The 19,660-nt window shown below is 41.8% G+C and overlaps 1 protein-coding gene across 8 annotated transcripts; it reads left to right on the forward strand.

Annotated features, from left to right (window-relative positions):
- The first annotated feature begins 3,377 nt into the window (after nt 1-3,377).
- On the forward strand, nt 3,378-19,184 carry apba1a (amyloid beta (A4) precursor protein-binding, family A, member 1a). 8 transcript variants are annotated; one of them, XR_009241090.1, is made up of 15 exons: nt 3,378-3,504; nt 5,144-6,714; nt 9,604-9,702; nt 9,785-9,824; nt 11,290-11,435; nt 11,843-11,875; nt 12,448-12,534; nt 12,911-13,096; nt 13,323-13,502; nt 13,657-13,869; nt 14,696-14,815; nt 14,908-15,048; nt 16,124-16,930; nt 17,123-17,315; nt 17,433-19,184. XR_009241090.1 is itself a non-coding variant. In XM_058635505.1 (13 exons), the coding sequence occupies exons 2-13, from the start codon at nt 5,194-5,196 to the stop codon at nt 16,193-16,195; spliced, it is 2,838 nt and encodes a 945-aa protein (XP_058491488.1). In that variant the 5' UTR covers nt 3,378-3,504; nt 5,144-5,193; the 3' UTR covers nt 16,196-17,007. The 8 variants fall into 8 exon arrangements, 1 of the variants encoding a protein (XP_058491488.1); XR_009241087.1 differs by having other exon boundaries at nt 17,123-17,305; nt 17,342-19,184; XR_009241086.1 differs by having other exon boundaries at nt 17,123-17,259; nt 17,296-19,184.
- Nucleotides 19,185-19,660: the final 476 nt, after the last annotated feature.

Genomic DNA, 19,660 nt, shown 5'->3' on the forward strand with positions numbered 1-19,660 from the left:
TATATATATATATATGTGTGTGTATATATATATAGAGAGAGAGAGAGAGAGAGAGGAAAACATTCACCTTTTAAGAGCAGAAAAACCTAGGAACTTGTTTTAATTATTAAAACAAAACACAACCGATCATTTATCAAAATAGGTGATGATTGATTAAGTAATTGGTTAATAATCGATGAATCGTTGCAGCCCTTTATTAAGATGATTAAGAAGATGTAAGATGGAGAGTATTAGTAAAGCGTTGTAAGAAAACACAGAACACACACTTGCTCTGTCTCAGCTCCTGTACAACAACAGACTCTGTTAAAGCACAACTCTTAAAGTACATATTTTATTCTAAAGGCATTTTCATATTAACGGCGACATAAATACACAGACGAGTGCAAATAATACCAATTAAGTCCAGGATCAGACCCCAGCCAATCATTGTTCATCAGGGAGGTGGAGCAACGAGTTGTCAATCATTACTCACCGGGGTTCTGAAGTGTCTCCACTGTTTCTCCCCAACAAGTTGGTTTTTTAACTTTGTCGCGGTCGAGGCAGAGCTGCTGTTACCAGAGCTCAACACAGCGTTCTTCAGTGTCACTTTTACACCTAGCAGCAGCAGCAGCAGCAGCAGCAGCAACAGCATCAGCAGCAGCATCGTCCCGGGGTGTCTTAGTTGCATTATCACTAAACAAAGTCTTTATAAAAGTGTAAATAACTGACACAGAAGAAAAAAACCATGTAGCTGATGTTTTAGGGAATGAAATCTGACTTTATCGTAGTATATTCAGTTTTTTGAAACCCTCCCTAAATGTTACACACTGGACCTTTAAAATATGTCTCTTGTTATTTTGCACTTTGTTAGAAACGATTCGGCCGAGCTGCTTTTCACCAAATCGCCGACAACACTGACAAAAGCCAGTGAGAGGATTTCATGCGGCTGATTCCTGGTGTGGCTGAAACACGTCCGTCACTATCTTTGTATTAAACTAATAATCAAGAAGGTCAAAGTGTTTTTGTGTTGATGGAAGAATTTGTAGCGCTACTTTGGGAGTTGTGTAACATTGTGTGTCTGCACAGTTCAGACGATGATGATTGCGTTATGTTGTTTTCCTCCGTCATTGACAGGAGACGACACAGTCAGTGTAGCCGTGGTCACGTTTACCATATAAGATGTAAATAATCATCGGTGGCCTTAGTGCTGACTGGTGAATGGTCACAGTGTGCTTCCATATTACCTGAACGATGTTAATCACAAAGGATCAGTGTGCGATTGTCTTGAAACGTGTACGTTTAAGTTCATTCATTCATCCAGGAATTGGTGCATATCCTAACTACGGTGGGGCATTTTGACATCTTTGCAAACCCAGAACACAAACCTTCAATCTAAATCTATCTATGCAGAAAGGTTTTTAATGGTTCAACAAGCTTTTTAAAGGAGAAATGTAGCTTGTTTTCTGTCTTTCTTTTTTCTTTCTTTCCAAACGTATTCATCAGTAAACTCCAGTGGCAGGGTCTGTTCTAACAGCCATATTTACAATCCTTTGTGTTGAGTTGTTTTCTCGTATAAAGATCAATTATCGCTAGGAGACGTGAGGAAGAAAAAAGCTTTGTTTTGTTGTGTGGTTACATGTGGTGCTGACTTCATGAAGCGTGTCAGCCTGAGACGATGGAAATATGGCTGAAAAATGGATTTTAACACTTAAGATAAGGGTCAGCCTGTAAATGTAAGGCTGCTTATGTCTATGATCTCTTATGTTAGCCGCTTTATCTCCATGAGACTGAACTTTGCATTGTTTGCTCTCTGCACCAAAGCCCATAGAGAAATCAGTGAATCATTGAAGCTCCACAAGAGTTAAAAACGTTGATTTTTCTCTGTGGACTTTGGTGTGGTTGAGTGAGTGATTTATAAACTTCAATTTCCAGTTTGGAAAGGTTGCCTAACGGTGAGAACATAATTCTTAAGATATCATAGCCTCAAGTACATGTGGATTTTATAATGTGAGCTTTATGTTAAGTGGTTAAAATCTTCTTTTTCCTTGTGTTTTCAGCGTCTCAGCACAGGGAGAATCTGGTCAGTATCTCATGCAGCCTCACATAAGAAAAACCCTTAACTCTCCCTTTAGGTCAGGTCTTCTTTTGGCATCATGGATTGAATCGAGATCCTGCTTTGTCACAAACTTAAAGTGTAAATAATTAAAGTGTAATATTTAATGTTATCTGGAAGCGTGTGGTTGCCTGTTGTGGAGGTATTTTCAAATCATATTTTACAAAGGGAGATAAAGGGACACATCAGTCACACCCCGCACACTTTAACTTTAATCTGTGGGTTCAATTAGGGCTCTTATTTTGTAGTATGACTTAAAATGCATCCAAAACAGGTCAACGAGTGACTTATGATCAACTTTCATGGGAAAGGATTGAACAGATAACAATATGATACACAGTTTATTCAGGAGGAAGTGGTTCCTGTTTATTAAGCGTCACTCGGTGACAGGATCACTGTCACTGAGTGACAACAAACTCTGTTTTCTCCTCTAACAAAACAAATAATATATAAGGTCAAGATGGTCGTGTACGTTATTGCAGATAGGGCCACTCTTGGCTTCAATAATAATTACTAGCATCTCATTCATTCAATATTTATTAATAGAGTTAAGTATTTTATCTTGAAAGTGTTTTTGTCATCTGCTTACCAGGAAAATAAAGCTAATCTGTAATAAAGAGTATTTTTCACCTCTTGTTTATTTTGAGTCAACATCTTTGTGTGTGACACGTGGCGATCACGTGACGATCATGTGACACGCACCTGCACAAATAAGTGATGGGAAAGAAACACATTTGAACTATTTATATTCAATAGAAAATGTTAAATTATACATTTATATAATAGTGTCATGTATAAATGTACCTTATTATAGTGCATTCAATACTAAGCTATTGTCTGAGATCAACAATGTCTGTCAATTGCATGCTAATCATGCTACAAGCTATTTAAATTATTAGAGGCTTTTATTTTAAACATTCTAAAATTCTGTGACCTGAAGAACCTCCACAGACCTCTGATAAGAAATAAGAGGAGACAATGCAGACACTTAGTAACTGTTCAGTCTTCAGTGGATGTTAAATCAGACATATCATATATATATATATATATATATATATACATATATGTCTATGCAAACACACACACACACACATTAAGAGAACATATTTATATATATACATATATATGTATATATATATATGTGTATATGTTCTCTTAATGTGTGTGTGTGTGTTTGCATAGACATAGACACTTTGCTTGGTCCTGTGATGATGAAGATGATGATGATGATGATGTGACGGTGGGATAAAGGAGGGGCTGGGAGGCAGACGCACACACACACACACACACGCATACATACAGCAGCAGCAGCAGTAGCGACAGGGAAGATGGAGGACAGGGTGGTGATGGTGGAGCAGACCTCCAGCCCGCAGCAGCAGCAGCAGCATCATCATCCCCGCTGATGGTTGCAGGTGAGTCCGCCTCTCTGTCTGTCTGTCTGTCTGTCTGTGGCTCGGATGCGGCTCACGGTTGTTGTTGTTGACGGTGTCAAAGCTGCTGTGGCGCGCGTGTGTGCGTGTGTGTGTGTTTGAGGAGTGGCTTCAACAGTGGAGTGAAAACTGAGGAAATGCCTTATTAGAGCCGAGGTGGAGGAAACAGCGCTGCTCTGTGCGCGAGGCTTTGTGGAGGGGGCGACCGCCCACCGGCCTGACATGAATGAGAGGGCCGACAGAGGGGGGGGGAGAGAGGGAGAGACACACACAGAGAGAGAGACACACACAGAGAGAGAGACAGACACACACACACACACAGAGAGACACACACAGAGGGAGACACACACACACAGAGGGAGAGGGGGAGGCCCTGCTGTCCTCACAGTCCCAGCATGGCTGAGCTCGGCCCTGTCAACACTGTGGCCTCTTTTCTTTTCTTCAATCATCTCATGAACTGAATGTTTGTGTCTCTGCAAGATTACACACACACACACACACACACATTCTGATATTTCTATCCATTTGAGGACCCTCATTTACTTGCCAAGGCCTTGTTATCTCTCACCTTAACCTGAGTCAGTTCACGTCTAACCCTGAACTTCACTCAACCACCAGTCAAATCTGCAGCGTTCAGCAACAAACTGTAGAATTGAGTGTGTTCACAGACGACATACGTGTGTGTGTGTGTGTGTGTGACCATGGAGTCCTCAGGTGGTGTTCTGTGAAACACTGTCATGCTGTTGTGAGGATGGAGCCACATTATTGTAACTTAACACGTGACTGTGGCCAATGTAGATGTGAAGCAGGTTCTTATTTGAAGTCAGTTTATGTTGAAGTCTGTCAGCAAAGACACTGATGTTAACACATAGTTCAGACTGTTGTGGGAGCAGGTTTTGTATTGACTGGCTCCTCGCGGCTCTACCTCTGCCCCCTGGAGAGGTCACCTCTTCATCTGCCCTTTCCACAGAGAGAAATTACACCGCGGTTTCCACGGCAACCGATGTCAGGGCTCTGAGTCTGACAGGGAGGGGAGAGGACGCATAATAATGTGCATCCGTTCTAACTGAAGCACAGCCCAACACACGTCGCCACATGATGGCGCTCTCATGTCATCAACACACAACCTCACAAGAGAGACGATGATTTAACTCACAGCAGGAGAATATGTGCATTTACACACATGTGTTAGCAGTAATGTCCTGAAGGGGGCAGTGGTTTTCATGTTGGAAAAGCTGAAATCTAAGATTTCATCCTGTAGATGATAAGTCAGCAGGAGGCAGAGGTGTGACCTGTAGAGGGCAGCGTTTCACCAGCCTGCAGAGTCCTGTCTGTGCTCTTTAGTATCCTGAGATCGTCTCTGCTGTGATTTAATGCTTTAAACTATTAAGTCTTGTTACCACCGTCTTTATGCTGTGGTTCCATCATCCAGACTGAAGTCGTGACGTAACAGACAACACTGGAGGGAATCCAGCAGCTCGGTTGGTCTCAACGTGACGTCAAATCGATGTGTGAGAACAGACGGCGTTTATGGGATATTTACAGTAAAAGCTGACGTGTTGACGGACGACGTTGTTTCCTGTTTCCTGACCTTGTGTCGTCTCTTGTCTCCTCCTCACAGACTCTGAGCTCAAAGTTCTTCACTGTTGATCCGACCAGAACCCGACAGCCATGAACTCCCAGGAGATGGAGCTTGGTCAAGTGGTCATGGAGGAAGATGATGCCCCTCCTCGCCATCGCCACAGCAGTCAGTCTCGTACCCACGGCAACCAGGACAGAAGGCACAGACGTGACGCCCCGGGCGGAGGAAGTGTCAGTGGCAGAGCAAGGGCGCAGCAAGGGTGTCGCCCACAGGAGGAGCAAGATACTGAGCTGCAATATGGAGCTCCACCTCCACAGGCCCAGCAGCAGCAGCCCATCCCACGGCCTGCGGTGACCCGCTATCGAAGGCAGGGGGACAGTGAGGCCCGGATCCGAGTCCAGCAGCAGAGACACAGGCAGCGGCAGCAGAGAGAGGCGGAGCGAGCACAACATTCAACACAACAACACAAAAAACACCCGGAGGTGGAAGATGAACGAGAGAGGGACGATTCAGCGCTGGCCCGCTCAGCCAGCACTGAGAGCGGCTTCCACACCCACAGTGACCGGGCCGAGGGGGACGACGGTCTGGTCCTGATGTCTCTGGAGCCTGAGACGCAGCCAGAGGTGGAGGATGAAACGGGGAACTATGGAGTCCAGCTGCGGCCCGAAGCCGAGGGATACACCGAGAGTGCCGAGGCCGAGCAGCAGCATCTCCACTCGCATCCTTACTGCGCTCCTCGGCCGTTACCACGGGAACCCCCGCCCGACGTCCACCACACCCAGAGACAGGACGACACGGAGGAGAACCTGAACACGGGATACTCCAATTATGTCTACACTCAGCCCCTGTGCCGTGCTCGAGGACGGCCGGAGAGTCTGGTCCCTCACAGCTCAGAGGGTCTGGATTCTGGACTCGTGGATGAAGCTTATTCTGAGCCGTATGACATTTACTCCATGTCTGAGCATGTTTACGAGGAGATCTGTGACGCTCCACCTTCAGGTTCCTCTGCTGCAGACGGATCAGGAGACGCAGAGTCTCTTCAGCAGAAGAGGGCCGGCTTCCGGCTGCTGGAGGGCCAGGCTGTGGGTGGAGACTACCATCAGCAGGAGGCCGTGGGCTCCCGTCTGCGGCACTACGACGAGCGCTCTGACGGCGAGTCGGACAGCCCGGAGAAGGAGGCGGAGTTTGCCCCGTACCCGCGCGCCGACAGCTGCGAGCAGGAGGAGGACATCGACAGCATCGTCGCTGAGGTGAAAGAAAGTATAAGTTCTCAGAGTCTTCATCATACGTCAGAAGACACGATAGACGAAGAAGACAATCTACCACAGGAAGAAGAAAAAACCTGTGAGGGAGACGTTAACCGAGCCAAGCCTGCGAGAAACCCGGCTGTCAGTCCTTCAGAGGAGCTCGCAGTGATGAGGAACAGCCAGGAGAAGAGGGACGCCATCTCTCTGGCCATCAAGGATATTAAGGAGGCTATAGAGGAGGTGAAGACCAGAACAGTGAGGTCTCCTTACACACCTGATGAGCCCAAGGAGCCTATCTGGGTAATGAGGCAGGACCTGAGTCCCACTGCTGAATGTGACCTTCCACCGTCGCTAGGAGGAGATGTAAGTACAGCAGCTCAGGCTGAGTGTAAGAGTGTGGCTGTCAATCAGTCCATCTGTCCATCAATCAGTCCATCTGTCCATCAATCAGTCCATCTGTCCATCTGTCCATCAATCAGTCCATCTGTCAATCAATCAGTCCATCTGTCCATCAATCAGTCCATCTGTCCATCTGTCCATCAATCAGTCCATCTGTCCATCAGTCCATCTGTCCATCAATCAGTCCATCTGTCCATCTGTCCATCTGTCCATCTGTCCATCAATCAGTCCATCTGTCCATCAGTCCATCTGTCCATCAATCAGTCCATCTGTCAATCAGTCCATCTGTCCATCAATCACATTTATAGTCAATATTCACATATTTCAGTACATCCCAAACGGGTTTGTCTTTGGCCCCGCCCATCTTTCCCCACTTCAAGGCCACGCCCACTCAGCTCCCTCACCAGGTCATGGTGATTGTGGTGTCGTTGCTCTGCAGATCACTTTTGAATCATTTACAGTGAATTCATTGGTTTGTGAAGCAGCTGACGACGACGACCATCACGTTAGTCAGAGGCGGAATGTTCCAGCACATGTGCTCATTGTTCCCTCTGCTCTGCCCGGTGTCGCTCATCTTCCTCCTCATGGTTTATTCAGTCATGGTGAGACAGAGAAAGGTAAAGAGCAGAAACAGGTTCAATTATTCAGTGAGGGTCCAGTAACAGTGACGGAGGCTGTTTTCCTCTTAACTTTACAATATAATAAAACATGGATGCTTCCTTTATTATGCTTCTTCAGTTTGACACTTGTTATTCAGATTCAGGGGTGGACCACATTGATTTAAGGACTGAAGTCTCAGACGGTCACAGACTCAGACCAGCAGACCAACACGGTTGATTGCGTGATGAATCCTGACACCTGTGTGTCACCTGAGCAGCTCACAGTGTAACCACACGCCGTCAGTCGCCGTCAGTCGCCGTCAGTCGCCGTCAGTCGCCGTGAGCTCGTCTGCGACGTCGGTTTGTGCATCGACTGCTTTTGTGCTTTGACTGAAAATCATGGAAAACTTTTGGATTTATCAAGTGGAGAAGCTCGAGGAGGAACAAGCCAAGCAGACGCAGCAGGAGCCCCAGGAGCCCGACAGAGCCGAGGTTCTTACTTCATTTATTAGGGTATTATGGGATGTGGAGGAACCCTGATGATGACAGTTACAGATCAGACGCAGACATGGTCACATGATCACTGGCTAACTATTCTGTGTAGAATTGATGTGAATATTTGACTGATGACTTTAAACACTTGTATGGAGCTGAGATGTTGAGCTTTAGATCAGAGAAGCCCTCGACTGTGGAACCATGTGACGTCTTCGCTTCCTAACATTCATTTTATGACCTCGTCTTTTTATTTATTTTTATAATGCCGATGATTGACCTTTGTTCTGACTCTTGACATTGACAGTAATTATTATTTAAACCTTTGTCATCTGCTCTGTGAAAGCACTTTAGCAACGCTATAGAAATAAGGTTGTTATTATTATGATGATGTAAAGGAAATAGGATTTAATGGACAAACTCTATCCATCTACAGCGCTTAGAGACAAATGATCAAACATCTTTTATTGTCCTGTGATTTTACTTCCAGGCTGAATAATTTCACCCTCTAACAACCTGTAAAATCACTCATGACTGAACAAAAATGAGCAGGAATAAATAAAAAAGAATGATAAATAATACACGACATAAATAAATAAAGCTGATTGATCAGTGACGTAAATGAAGCTATAAAATAAAAGTTAAGATTCAAGCCAAGCTGAAACACAAGCAGAGATACAATAATATAATAAAGTTCATCATTATTCTGACAGAGTTAAGTCATACATGATGATATATGATGATATAATACAAATATATTTACATTTGTGTCACATCTTAGACGTTATATGATCTCAGCTTTGCTCACTTTTTACTTGATTATCGGTCTAATGTTTGTTACTGTGACGTCAACATCAAAGTGTCCAGTCAACAGACGAGGGAGGAAAAGACAAACTCTGTAAATGTGTGTCAGGATCAGAGAGAGAAACAGGTGACAACCGTCAATATGAATATAAGTCAACTGTTGACGTGATGATACAGCGTCAATAGCTGTTTGTTACTAGTGCTGAGTCAACGATGGACCAGGTGTACGAACCACACTCTAACCAAACCACTCCTCCTCCCCTGCTCCTCCTCCCTGCTCCTCCTCCCCTGCTCCTCCTCCTTAAGTGAATGTGCAGTTTAAGCACAGAACTGCTTGGTGCTAAAGTGAGTCAGTGTTTCTCTCTAATTCAACTCTGCGTCGCTTTCGTTCGCCAGACGGCATCGTGAGTATGTGTCTCTGAAGTGTCCCGCCCATGAAGAGCTGTGTGAGTGACTGGTGTTTGCAGCCAATCACAGCGCAGCACCGTGTTGCACGAATAACATGACGAACAGACATCAGCAGCAAATCAGACGAGAGGCGAGTTTTATCATAAAGTCGGCTTCATTTACAGAGAGGACAAGGGCCGCATCCAGCCCGCGGGCCGCGAGTTGAGAACACCTGGCTTACACAAAGTTCAAGGACTCTTTCAGAGTTATAACAACAACAGATTTAGGAGAATGACGTCCAGGAAAGAGTTCATTCAACACCAAATACACTCAGACAAAGTGGTCATTTAACTCTTTAAGTTTTGATTTAACACTGCAAAGATTCACTAGGGTCACCTTGTAAAATGATAGGCAGAGATATTGTTGGAAAGTATAATCTTGTAATCCGAGGGTTGGAGCCCCCCAGAGCTGGGGTTCCCCTGAGCAAGGCACCAAATCCCTGTTGTTAATTGGACACTGGGGGGTTTGTGTCAGGGAGGAGAATGAAACCAGACTTCTTGTCTTCCTTCAGTCTCCTGGTTCAGGCTCTCCCTCTCCTCTCGGAGCAGAGTCGTCCAGCAGACATCTGCTGCAGGAGGACAGCGTGGAATCTTCTCCCTCCAGTAAAGAGGTTTGTCTGAACGCGTCGCTGCGTCCTCGTTCCCGATGTCTTCACGTCAGATCCTAACTGTGTCCCTTCTGTTTGTCAACAGTCCAGGAGAAGTCTGGCGTCTTTCCCCACATATGTAGAAGGTGAGTGTGTCTGAGGTGGAATCAGCTGCTCACTCTCCCACACCAGAGTCCATGTGAAAAATCAGTGTTTTTCCATTTTTGTCACTTCAGTTAATCCAAACTAAGGATTTAATCTGGACTGAATCTGAGGAAGATTCAGTGGGACAACATTTTTAACAACGTTAGACTGATCACACATTTAATATAAGATTAGATTTTCTCCCTCCTGACTGTTTACATTAGCTTTAGTATTTAGTACCCACATCAAGTTACTGACGATGCAAATCTGAGGAAAGTCATTTAATCCATGTTTTATGGTCTTGTGGTGTCGTGGGATTGGTGATTGGATTAAGGACGATTAGCATTGTTATTATCACGATTATTATTATTATTATCATTATTATTGTGATTATTATTAGTATCATTATTATTATAATCATTATTATTGTCATTATTATTATATTATCATTGTTATTATCACTATTATTATTATTATCATTATTATTATCATTATCATTATCATTATCATTATTATTATGATCATTATCATTACTATTATCATTATTATTTTTATTTTTATCATCATTATTGTTATTATCATTATTATTATCATTGCTATTATCATTATTAGTTTTATTTTTATTATTATGATTATTATCATTATCATTATTATTATTATTATTATTATCATTGTTATTATCACTATTATTATTATTATCATTATTGTTATTATTATTATTATCATTATTGTTATTATTATAATTGTTATTATTATTATTATCATTATTATTATTATTATATTTTTTATCATTATTATTATTATTATATTTTTTATCATTATTATTATTATTATTATTATTATCATTGTTATTATCACTATTATTATTATTATCATTATTATTATTATTATTATCATTGTTATTATCACTGTTATTATTATTATTATCATTATTGTTATTATTATTATATCATTATTGTTATTATTATAATTGTTATTATTATTATTATTATTATTATTATATTTTTTTATCATTATCATTATTATTATTATTATCATTGTTATTATCACTATTATTATTATTATTATTATCATTATTATTATTAATTCATATTTTTTATCATTATGATTATTATCATTGTTATTATCACTATTATTATTATTATCATTATTGTTATTATTATTATTATCATTATTGTTATTATTATAATTGTTATTATTATTATTATTATTATTATATTTTTTATCATTATCATTATTATTGTTATTATTGTTATTATTATTATCGTCATTATTATTATTATTATTATTATTATATTTTTTATCATTATCATCATCATTATAATTATTATTATTATTATTATTATCATTATCATTATCATTATCATTATCATTATTATTGTTATTATTATCAATAACAATAATAATAATAACATTAAAGTGAGATGGTTGTCAGACAGTGAGACCTCATCACTCTTGTGTCTCCAGTCCCAGGTCCATGTGACCCTGAGGACCTGATCGATGGAATCATCTTCGCAGCAAACTACCTGGGCTCCACTCAGCTGCTGTCGGACAAAACTCCGTCTAAGAATGTTCGTATGATGCAGGCGCAGGAGGCCGTCAGCCGCATCAAGGTGAGAACACACTCTGTAATAACTTCACTTTCATTTTAACGTCATGTCTTAAAGGGATAGTAAAGGTTTTTTGTTTGCTTGAAGTGATTAACAAGAAACACAAAGATAAATGAAGTCTGCACATTTGTTTGTATACACACGTATGTAGAAAATAGAAACATGTTAAATAAATCAATCTAGACCAACATTAAACCTTATACACACTGTGTAATGTTTCATAACAACACTCATGGGCTTGAAAGACAAACATTAAGGTTGTTTTTTTAAGTGTGTCTGCATGAGTCTGTCACTCTCACTGAAAACATGTTCCTTCATCAAAGTCTATGATGGTTTGTTTGTGTTTGCTGCTCTCACCTGTCTCTCTCTCTCTCTCTCTGTCTGTCTGTCTGTCTCTCTCTCTCTGACAGACGGCACAGAAGTTAGCCCAGACCAAGAAAAAGGTGCAGTAATCACATGATCATCCTGTCTGTCTGTCTGTCTCTGTGTGTGTGTGTGTGTATGTGTGTCTGTGTGTTTGTGTCTGTCTGTCTGTCTGTCTGTCTGTGTCTGTCTGTGTGTTTCTGTCTGTCTGTCTGTGTGTGTGTGTTTGTGTACATGTGTGTAACGTGTTTGTGTACATGTGTGTAACGTGTTTGTTTACATGTGTGTAACGTGTTTGTTTACATGTATGTAACATGTTTGTTTACATGTATGTAACGTGTTTGTTTACATGTATGTAACATGTATGTTTACATGTGTGTAACGTGTTTGTTTACATGTATGTAACATGTTTGTTTACATGCGTGTAACGTGTTTGTTTACATGCATGTAGCGTGTTTGTTTACATGTATGTAACGTGTTTGTTCACATGTGTGTAACGTGTTTGTTTACATGCATGTAGCGTGTTTGTTTACATGTATGTAACGTGTTTGTTCACATGTATGTAACGTGTTTGTTTACATGTATGTAACGTGTTTGTTTACATGTGTGTAACGTGTTTGTTTACATGTGTGTAACGTGTTTGTTTGTGCAGGCGTCTGAAGGTGACCCTCAGCCCATGACTGAGGTCGATCTCTTCATCTCCACTCAGAGAATCAAAGTGCTCAACGCTGACTCTCAGGTAATCCACACACACACACGCACACACAGACACACACACGCACACACACACACACCCAGACACACACACACGCACACACACAGACACACACACACACACACGCACACAGACACACACTGGTCTTGGTATTCTTAGTACAGTCAAAGTCAAACAGTAGCGACTTTTCTATCTTCTTCTCTCCTTTTATTTCTCTCTTTCGTCTGCTTTTGTTTCCTATAACTGTGATGTCATCAAAGTGTTTCATTATAGACACTATTACTACAACTTCCTGTCCTGTCCTTTCCTCCTTTCCTTTCCTTTGCATAGTCTGTATAGAGCAGCAGACTGAGTGTCATGCACACATGTAACAGTGTTGATGTGGTTCCATTATATCCAGGAGACCATGATGGATCACCCTCTGAGGACCATCTCCTACATCGCTGACATTGGTAACATCGTGGTTCTGATGGCGCGGCGCAGGATGCCTCGGGCCGACTCTCAGGAGGATCTGGAAGCTTCAGACCCGGGACAAGAGAACAAGCGTCAGTACAAGATGATCTGCCACGTGTTTGAGTCTGACGACGTAAGTCCAACCAGGACCCGACTGAGACATGGACGCCACGAGGACACAAGGACACAAGGACAAACCGATTTTAGCGACTTCATTAAAAATATCAAGAGTTAAATGTGTATCTCTGGTGATCCTTGTGTTCCGTCCCTGCTGGCAGCCATGTTGAAGTGTGTCACACATCATTGTCTCACATGTGGTGTACGATTACTGGAGGAAGTGTTTGCGCTCTGTCCTTCAGGCTCAGCTCATCGCTCAGTCCATCGGACAGGCCTTCAGCGTGGCCTACCAGGAGTTCTTACGAGCCAACGGAATCAACCCCGAGGACCTGAGCCAGAAGGAGTACAGTGACCTGCTCAACACTCAGGACATGTACAACGACGACCTCATCCACTTCTCCAAGTCGGAGAACTGCAAAGATGTGAGCAGACCATAATAACATCTGAATTATATTGGAATGTTATGAAAATGACACTCTTTTATAACGTGCGTGTGTAAAACTATTAAATACAAAGTAGGCAGGATGTTACTCTGACCTCTGACCTCTGACCTCTGACCACCTGCTGTGACCTCAGGTGTTCGTTGAGAAAGCAAAGGGAGAGATTCTGGGTGTGGTCATCGTGGAGAGTGGGTGGGGCTCCATCTTACCCACCGTCATCATCGCCAACATGATGCATGCTGGGCCGGCGGAGAAGTCGGGCAGACTGAACATCGGAGACCAGATCATGTCCATCAACGGGACCAGTCTGGTGGGACTGCCGCTGTCCACCTGCCAGAGCATCATCAAGGTATGAAGAGAAGGAGGTGGAGTAGTGGCTGCTACTGTTGCCTCACAGCAAGAAGGCGTCGGGTTTGAATCCCTGTTTGACTGAAGTCTTTTCTGTGTAGAGTTTATATATATATATATATATATATCAGCTCATATTATGTTTTTTTCACTCCTGCCACTGATTTGATTACATTTCCATTTAAAAATGATAATTGTGACAATGAAAATTACATTTTTATAAAACAGTGCATTTGTATGTAAACGTTAATGTTAAAGGAAAAGGAAAAAAGGACCTTTGACTCCCACAAATTTTCACATTATCAAATATGTCCCTCATTAAAAACAAACTTTTTTTTGCTTATTTTAACCATAAAAGGGTCAGAAAATGATCCTGTGAGAAAATGCAGAATAACGTTCAATATCTGGCAGTTATTTACAGTGTGTTAAAATAGTGGAGTCAAATTACTGAATAACCACACGCTGACGTTGACGTTCTCAGTGTTTTAGTTTACTGAATAAAATGGTTTATCGATTATTGAACTGCACAAAGAAATCAATATTTTAACTTGTGATTTTCCTTTTGGGATTTTAGTGAAAGTTTTTGTTCCGATATAAGACGAGAAACGACGTGATGTTCACTCATGAGTGACAGGATTCTAAATTCTAATTGTTACATGTTTGCTACAGAACTGCGGACCAACCTTTGTTATCTATTCCAACTGAGTGATGAAAATAAAAACTAAAAATGGAAAAGGTTTGAAAATGAATGAGTAAAAATGTGTGGGATGAACTCATGTAACTGTGAAGAAAAGAGTGAGTAAAAAGAAGGATGTGTGGGTTTTCAGGGTCTGAAGAACCAGCCTCGGATCAGTCTGAACATCGTCAGGTGTCCCCCGGTGACCACAGTCCTCATCAGACGACCTGACCTGCGCTACCAGCTGGGCTTCAGCGTTCAGAACGGCATCGTGAGAAACACACACATCTGTGTCCGACTGTGTCCGACTGTGTGCGACTGTCACGATGTGAAACAGTGTGTCTGCTCCTCCTCCTCTGACAGATCTGCAGTCTGATGCGCGGCGGCATCGCCGAGCGAGGCGGCGTCAGAGTCGGTCATCGCATCATCGAAATCAACAGCCAGAGCGTGGTGGCCACGCCCCACGAGAAGATCGTCCACATCTTATCCAACGCTGTGGGAGAGGTGAGACATCCCATAATACAAAACAACAAATACACACACAAAACATGCCTGTGTGTGCGCGCTCAACAATATGGCACAAATATAACGCCGTACAATGGAAAGTTTGTTTATTTGGAGACTTATGTAAACACAGATGTTCCTGTTGTGTTGTGGTTGTGGCCACAGGGGGCGCACACAGCTTACTCTCAGTACCTTAAACAAGCCATACGTTCATCACAGTTATAAACAGTGCATGACACCAGTCGGTTGCTGAGCATCAAATGTCTCGTCGACGTCTTTGCAGCTCAGACTCACAACTGTGCGTCTGCTCTGCTCGGTTATAAACAGCAACAGCAGCGACATGACACCAAGCATTCCACTGCAGCCTGACCTCCCTCACACGCTCCACGTCATGACACACACACACACACAGAGGAACCTTTTTTATTCTAAACGTGCTTTTGTTTCGACAGATTTTTCCTAAATCAGAGATTTAGAGAGAAATAAAAGAGCAAGTGACGAGAAAATCAAAATATGAAATACCTCAGAGAGTGTGGAGCATCGCGGACGACGTATGACACACAACAGTTTGTGCTAAGACGGGATTAAAAAACTGCAAACAATCAGCAGTAGATTCAAAATGTGAATTTAGAGCAAAAAAAAAGAAAAATTCTTCCATTTTTTTTTTGCTTTTGCATCAGTGATAGTACCTGGGTTAGGGTTAGGTCACTGATTGGTCAGAGAGTCATGAATCACACTGAACAATTCAGAACTGTAGATCAGTGAAAAAGAATCATGTGTTCATCTCAAAAAAAGCCCCAGCTGCTGTCACTCAAGGAAAAGCAAGAAAAACTGAGATTAGTTGAGTTTAGTCGTGTTAGAACTGTCAAATGGAAAAGAACACAATAAAATAACAACAAAACACTTAAATAAGACACGACGAAATGTAAAATACAACAAAATATCAAACTACGTGGTAATAAAGTGCAGCTTTGTGCAAGAACACAAGAACAAGCAGAGTTTGATTTGACTGAAACATGTAAACAGAGGAGTTTTTTCAAAGGAATAACGCCATGCTGTGTTGTGTCTGTGACAGATCCACATGAAGACGATGCCTGCAGCCATGTACCGCCTGCTCACCGCTCAGGAGCAGCCTGTTTACATTTAACCAGACCTCACACTTCCTGCACTCAACTGTCACTCAAACCCCAAACCCGCCTCATCTGCTCCGCCCGCTCCTCCCCCTACAGCCCTTCTTCCACAGCTGGTGTGATGGACGGACGGATAGAAGCTGTTTATGGGATGTTTCTGTTGCTCAGTGGCAGTGTAGTGTATTCACTTTAAAGGTCCAATATGTAATATTTTTGCTCCACTGGTCGTCGTTATGACAACTGCTGTCGAGTTTAAAGGCAGAAATGAAATATACGACGTGGTTCAATTAAAACTCCTCTGACATTTATCTGACTGTACAGAAGCATAGACAGAATCTAATCTAAAAGTGTGATTTGTGTGATAATCTGCTGGTAAAAGGACATGATGAGAGGAAATGTCCATCTATTGGTTGCAATCTGCAGTCTCACCATTAGATGTCACTAATTATTCCACAGTGGACCTCTCTGCAGTACTACACACACACACACACACACACATACACTTAACATCTTGTGAGGCTAAATGTTGCGACGGCGTATTAAGGCTGGGGGAGGGGGGTAATATTTCCAGAAAAAAGTCGCAGATTTATGAGATTAAACGTAGCAAATCTCATAAATCCGCGACTTTTTTCCTCCCCAGGGGCTGTCATTTATTTTTTTTCATACTTGGCCTAAAACGTTGTCGTAAAATGTTGCGTACTGGACCTTTAAAAGATTTATTTCTCACTTTGGCTTCAGTTTGCTCATCACAGGTCATCACAGGTCACAGGTCATCACAGCTCATCACAGGTCATCACTGGTCATCACATGTCACAGCTTATCACAGGTCACAGCTCATCACTGGTCATCACAGGTCACAGGTCATCACAGGTCATCACTGGTCATCACAGGTCACAGGTCGTCACAGGTCATCACAGGTCACAGGTCATCACAGCTTATCACAGGTCATCACAGGTCACAGGTCATCACAGGTCATCACAGGTCATCACATGTCACAGTCATCACAGCTTATCACAGGTCATCACAGGTCATCACAGGTCACAGGTCATCACAGGTCACAGGTCATCACAGGTCATCACAGGTCATCACATGTCACAGTCATCACAGCTTATCACAGGTCATCACAGGTCATCACATGTCACAGTCATCACAGCTTATCACAGGTCATCACAGGTCATCACAGGTCACAGGTCATCACAGCTCATCACAGCTTATCACAGGTCACAGGTCATCACTGGTCATCACATGTCACAGGTCATCACAGGTCACAGGTCATTACAGACAGCTGTTTTCTGGTAAAGTCAGAGAAATGAGCGTGATTGTGGCCTTGAAGGCAAACTGCACATATAACCTGACTGTATTTCTGCCACGCTGCTATTTCACCGGCAGATCACTCACTGCACGTCTCTCTCTCCACTGCCCGTCTCTCTCTCCACTGCCCGTCTCTCTCTCCACTGCCCGTCTCTCTCTCCCCTGCAGGAGTGTCACTGTTCATCTGTTCAAAGCTTTTCAACTCTATTTAGCTCAGTTGATGTGATTGTGGTTGATTTTGTATTCTGTGTACATAGCACCAGCAGTAATAACCATGAATGTCCCTCACAGTGTGTGTGTGTGTGTGCGCTATTTATGACCAATGTTGTTGAGATTTGATTTAACTACACACAAAACTGGAGCTTTTCTATATAAGTGTAAATGTGTGAGTTTGACGTCAGAGACTCGTCTTTCTCTTTAGTTTAACATGAACTCTGATGTTTACGAGGGATTATTAATCCGTCATCATTAATCACTAAGTTAATCGTCCACTATTCTGATCGCCACTCGTCTAATACTCGTTTTCTTTCTCCGGAAAATATTAACATTTAAGAAGCTGAAAAATAATCAGAAATAGTTCAAAATAGTTGACGATTGATTTAGTTATCGATTAATCAAATAATCGTTGCAGCCCTAAACGAACGAAACAAGACATTTCCAGATTTTGGAAACAATAAGAAACAGTTTTCAACATTTCATGAACCAATCAGAGCAGACGGGAGGCGGGAGCTTCCTCTCATAGTTATTTCAATCATGATAATAATGATAATGTCACTTACATATTTATTTATTTCTATTTCATAGACTCCACCAGTTTCTACAAAAGTTATTGTGCAGAAGAAAATTGTGAAATTACAAGTTAAAGGCACGTGTGTGTGTGTGTGTGTGTGTGTGTGTGTGTGTGTGTGTGTGTGTGTGTGTCAGACTTCACCAGCTCTAACAATTCCTGGTTTTTAGTTGATTTAGGAGAAACAAGGATTCTGTTTTAGTCACCATTCAAGGACTTTTCCAGGACCAGTTCCCTCAAATTCAAGGACCTAATGTGCTGACACAGTTAAAGATGGGAGGGCAACTTAAAATATGCTAATGTCGTCCACTTGTATTGAATTGCAGCATGAATACAATCTAAATATCAACTTAATGTATTTTTCTTGCACAAAATTCCAGAACTTTCAATGACCCATGTCAAATTTTCAAGGATTTCACGTATCTGCGGGAACACTGTTTATGAACAGTGTTCATAAACAGCATTAACTCGTCCAGTTCCTCTGTGACGACCTTTGGTTTGTCGTTTTCTTTAGTTTTGTTGTTTGTCAGAAAACAAAAACACATTATTTAAGCTTATCTTGGCCTTATTATTACTACTATGACGACTACTACTACTAACACTGGACCTGTTATCATGTTAGAGGGTTAGAGGACGCGGCAGCCATGTGCGATTACGCTGTGCTGTTCTTCCACTGTGTGTGTGTGTGTGTGTGCGCGTGTGTGTGTGTGTGTGTGTGTGTGTGTGTGTGATTATAAGCAGTGTATTCATGACCAGCTGAATATATACGACACACACATAGATGAACATTATAGAAAGCTATATAAAGGTATATACTTCTAATGGTTGTTTTGTTTTGTGTGTGTTTGGATTCAAAGGTCATTTAAGGTCAGGGGAATTAAGGACACACACACACATATACATGTATATATATACATGTATATGTGTGTGTGTATATGTATATATATATATATATAAAGCTTGGTCGGCTTAACAGGATAGTTTGGGGGTTTTCATGTGGGGGTGTATGTGTTAACGCCGAACGGGACAACAGAGAGTTCTATAAAGGCTCAGCTGAAAAACATCAATAGAACTTTTAATTCAGATTTATGTGAATATGTGTCACATACAATGGGAGTTTTAGTACCTTTAACCAAAACATGTCAATCTTTTTATTTTTATTTAACAATTCCAAGCGATATTAAATGCAACAGATATGTCTGTAAATAAGTGTGATTGGGTTTAGTTTGTCATCTTTAAAACATTTTCTCTGCTGTCCCTGTTCACGTTAAAACACACTGAACACACTCCTGCGTCCAAAACCCTCAACTGTCCCTTAAAGCTTGGGAAATAAAAGCACTTAAAACTCATTCTGAATGTAAACTCTGAAATATTATCTCTCAGT

The sequence above is a fragment of the Solea solea genome, chromosome 8, assembly GCF_958295425.1.
Source record: "Solea solea chromosome 8, fSolSol10.1, whole genome shotgun sequence".
NCBI classification, from domain to species: domain Eukaryota; kingdom Metazoa; phylum Chordata; class Actinopteri; order Pleuronectiformes; family Soleidae; genus Solea; species Solea solea.

Coding starts and splice junctions, on each gene's coding strand:
- apba1a (XM_058635505.1), top strand. CDS start 5,194: ATGAACTCCCAGGAGATGGAGCTTGGTCAAGTGGTCATGGAGGAAGAT. Junction 6,715..9,603: donor CACCGTCGCTAGGAGGAGAT/GTAAGTACAGCA, acceptor GTCTTCCTTCAG/TCTCCTGGTTCAGGCTCTCC. Junction 9,825..11,289: donor TTTCCCCACATATGTAGAAG/GTGAGTGTGTCT, acceptor TTGTGTCTCCAG/TCCCAGGTCCATGTGACCCT.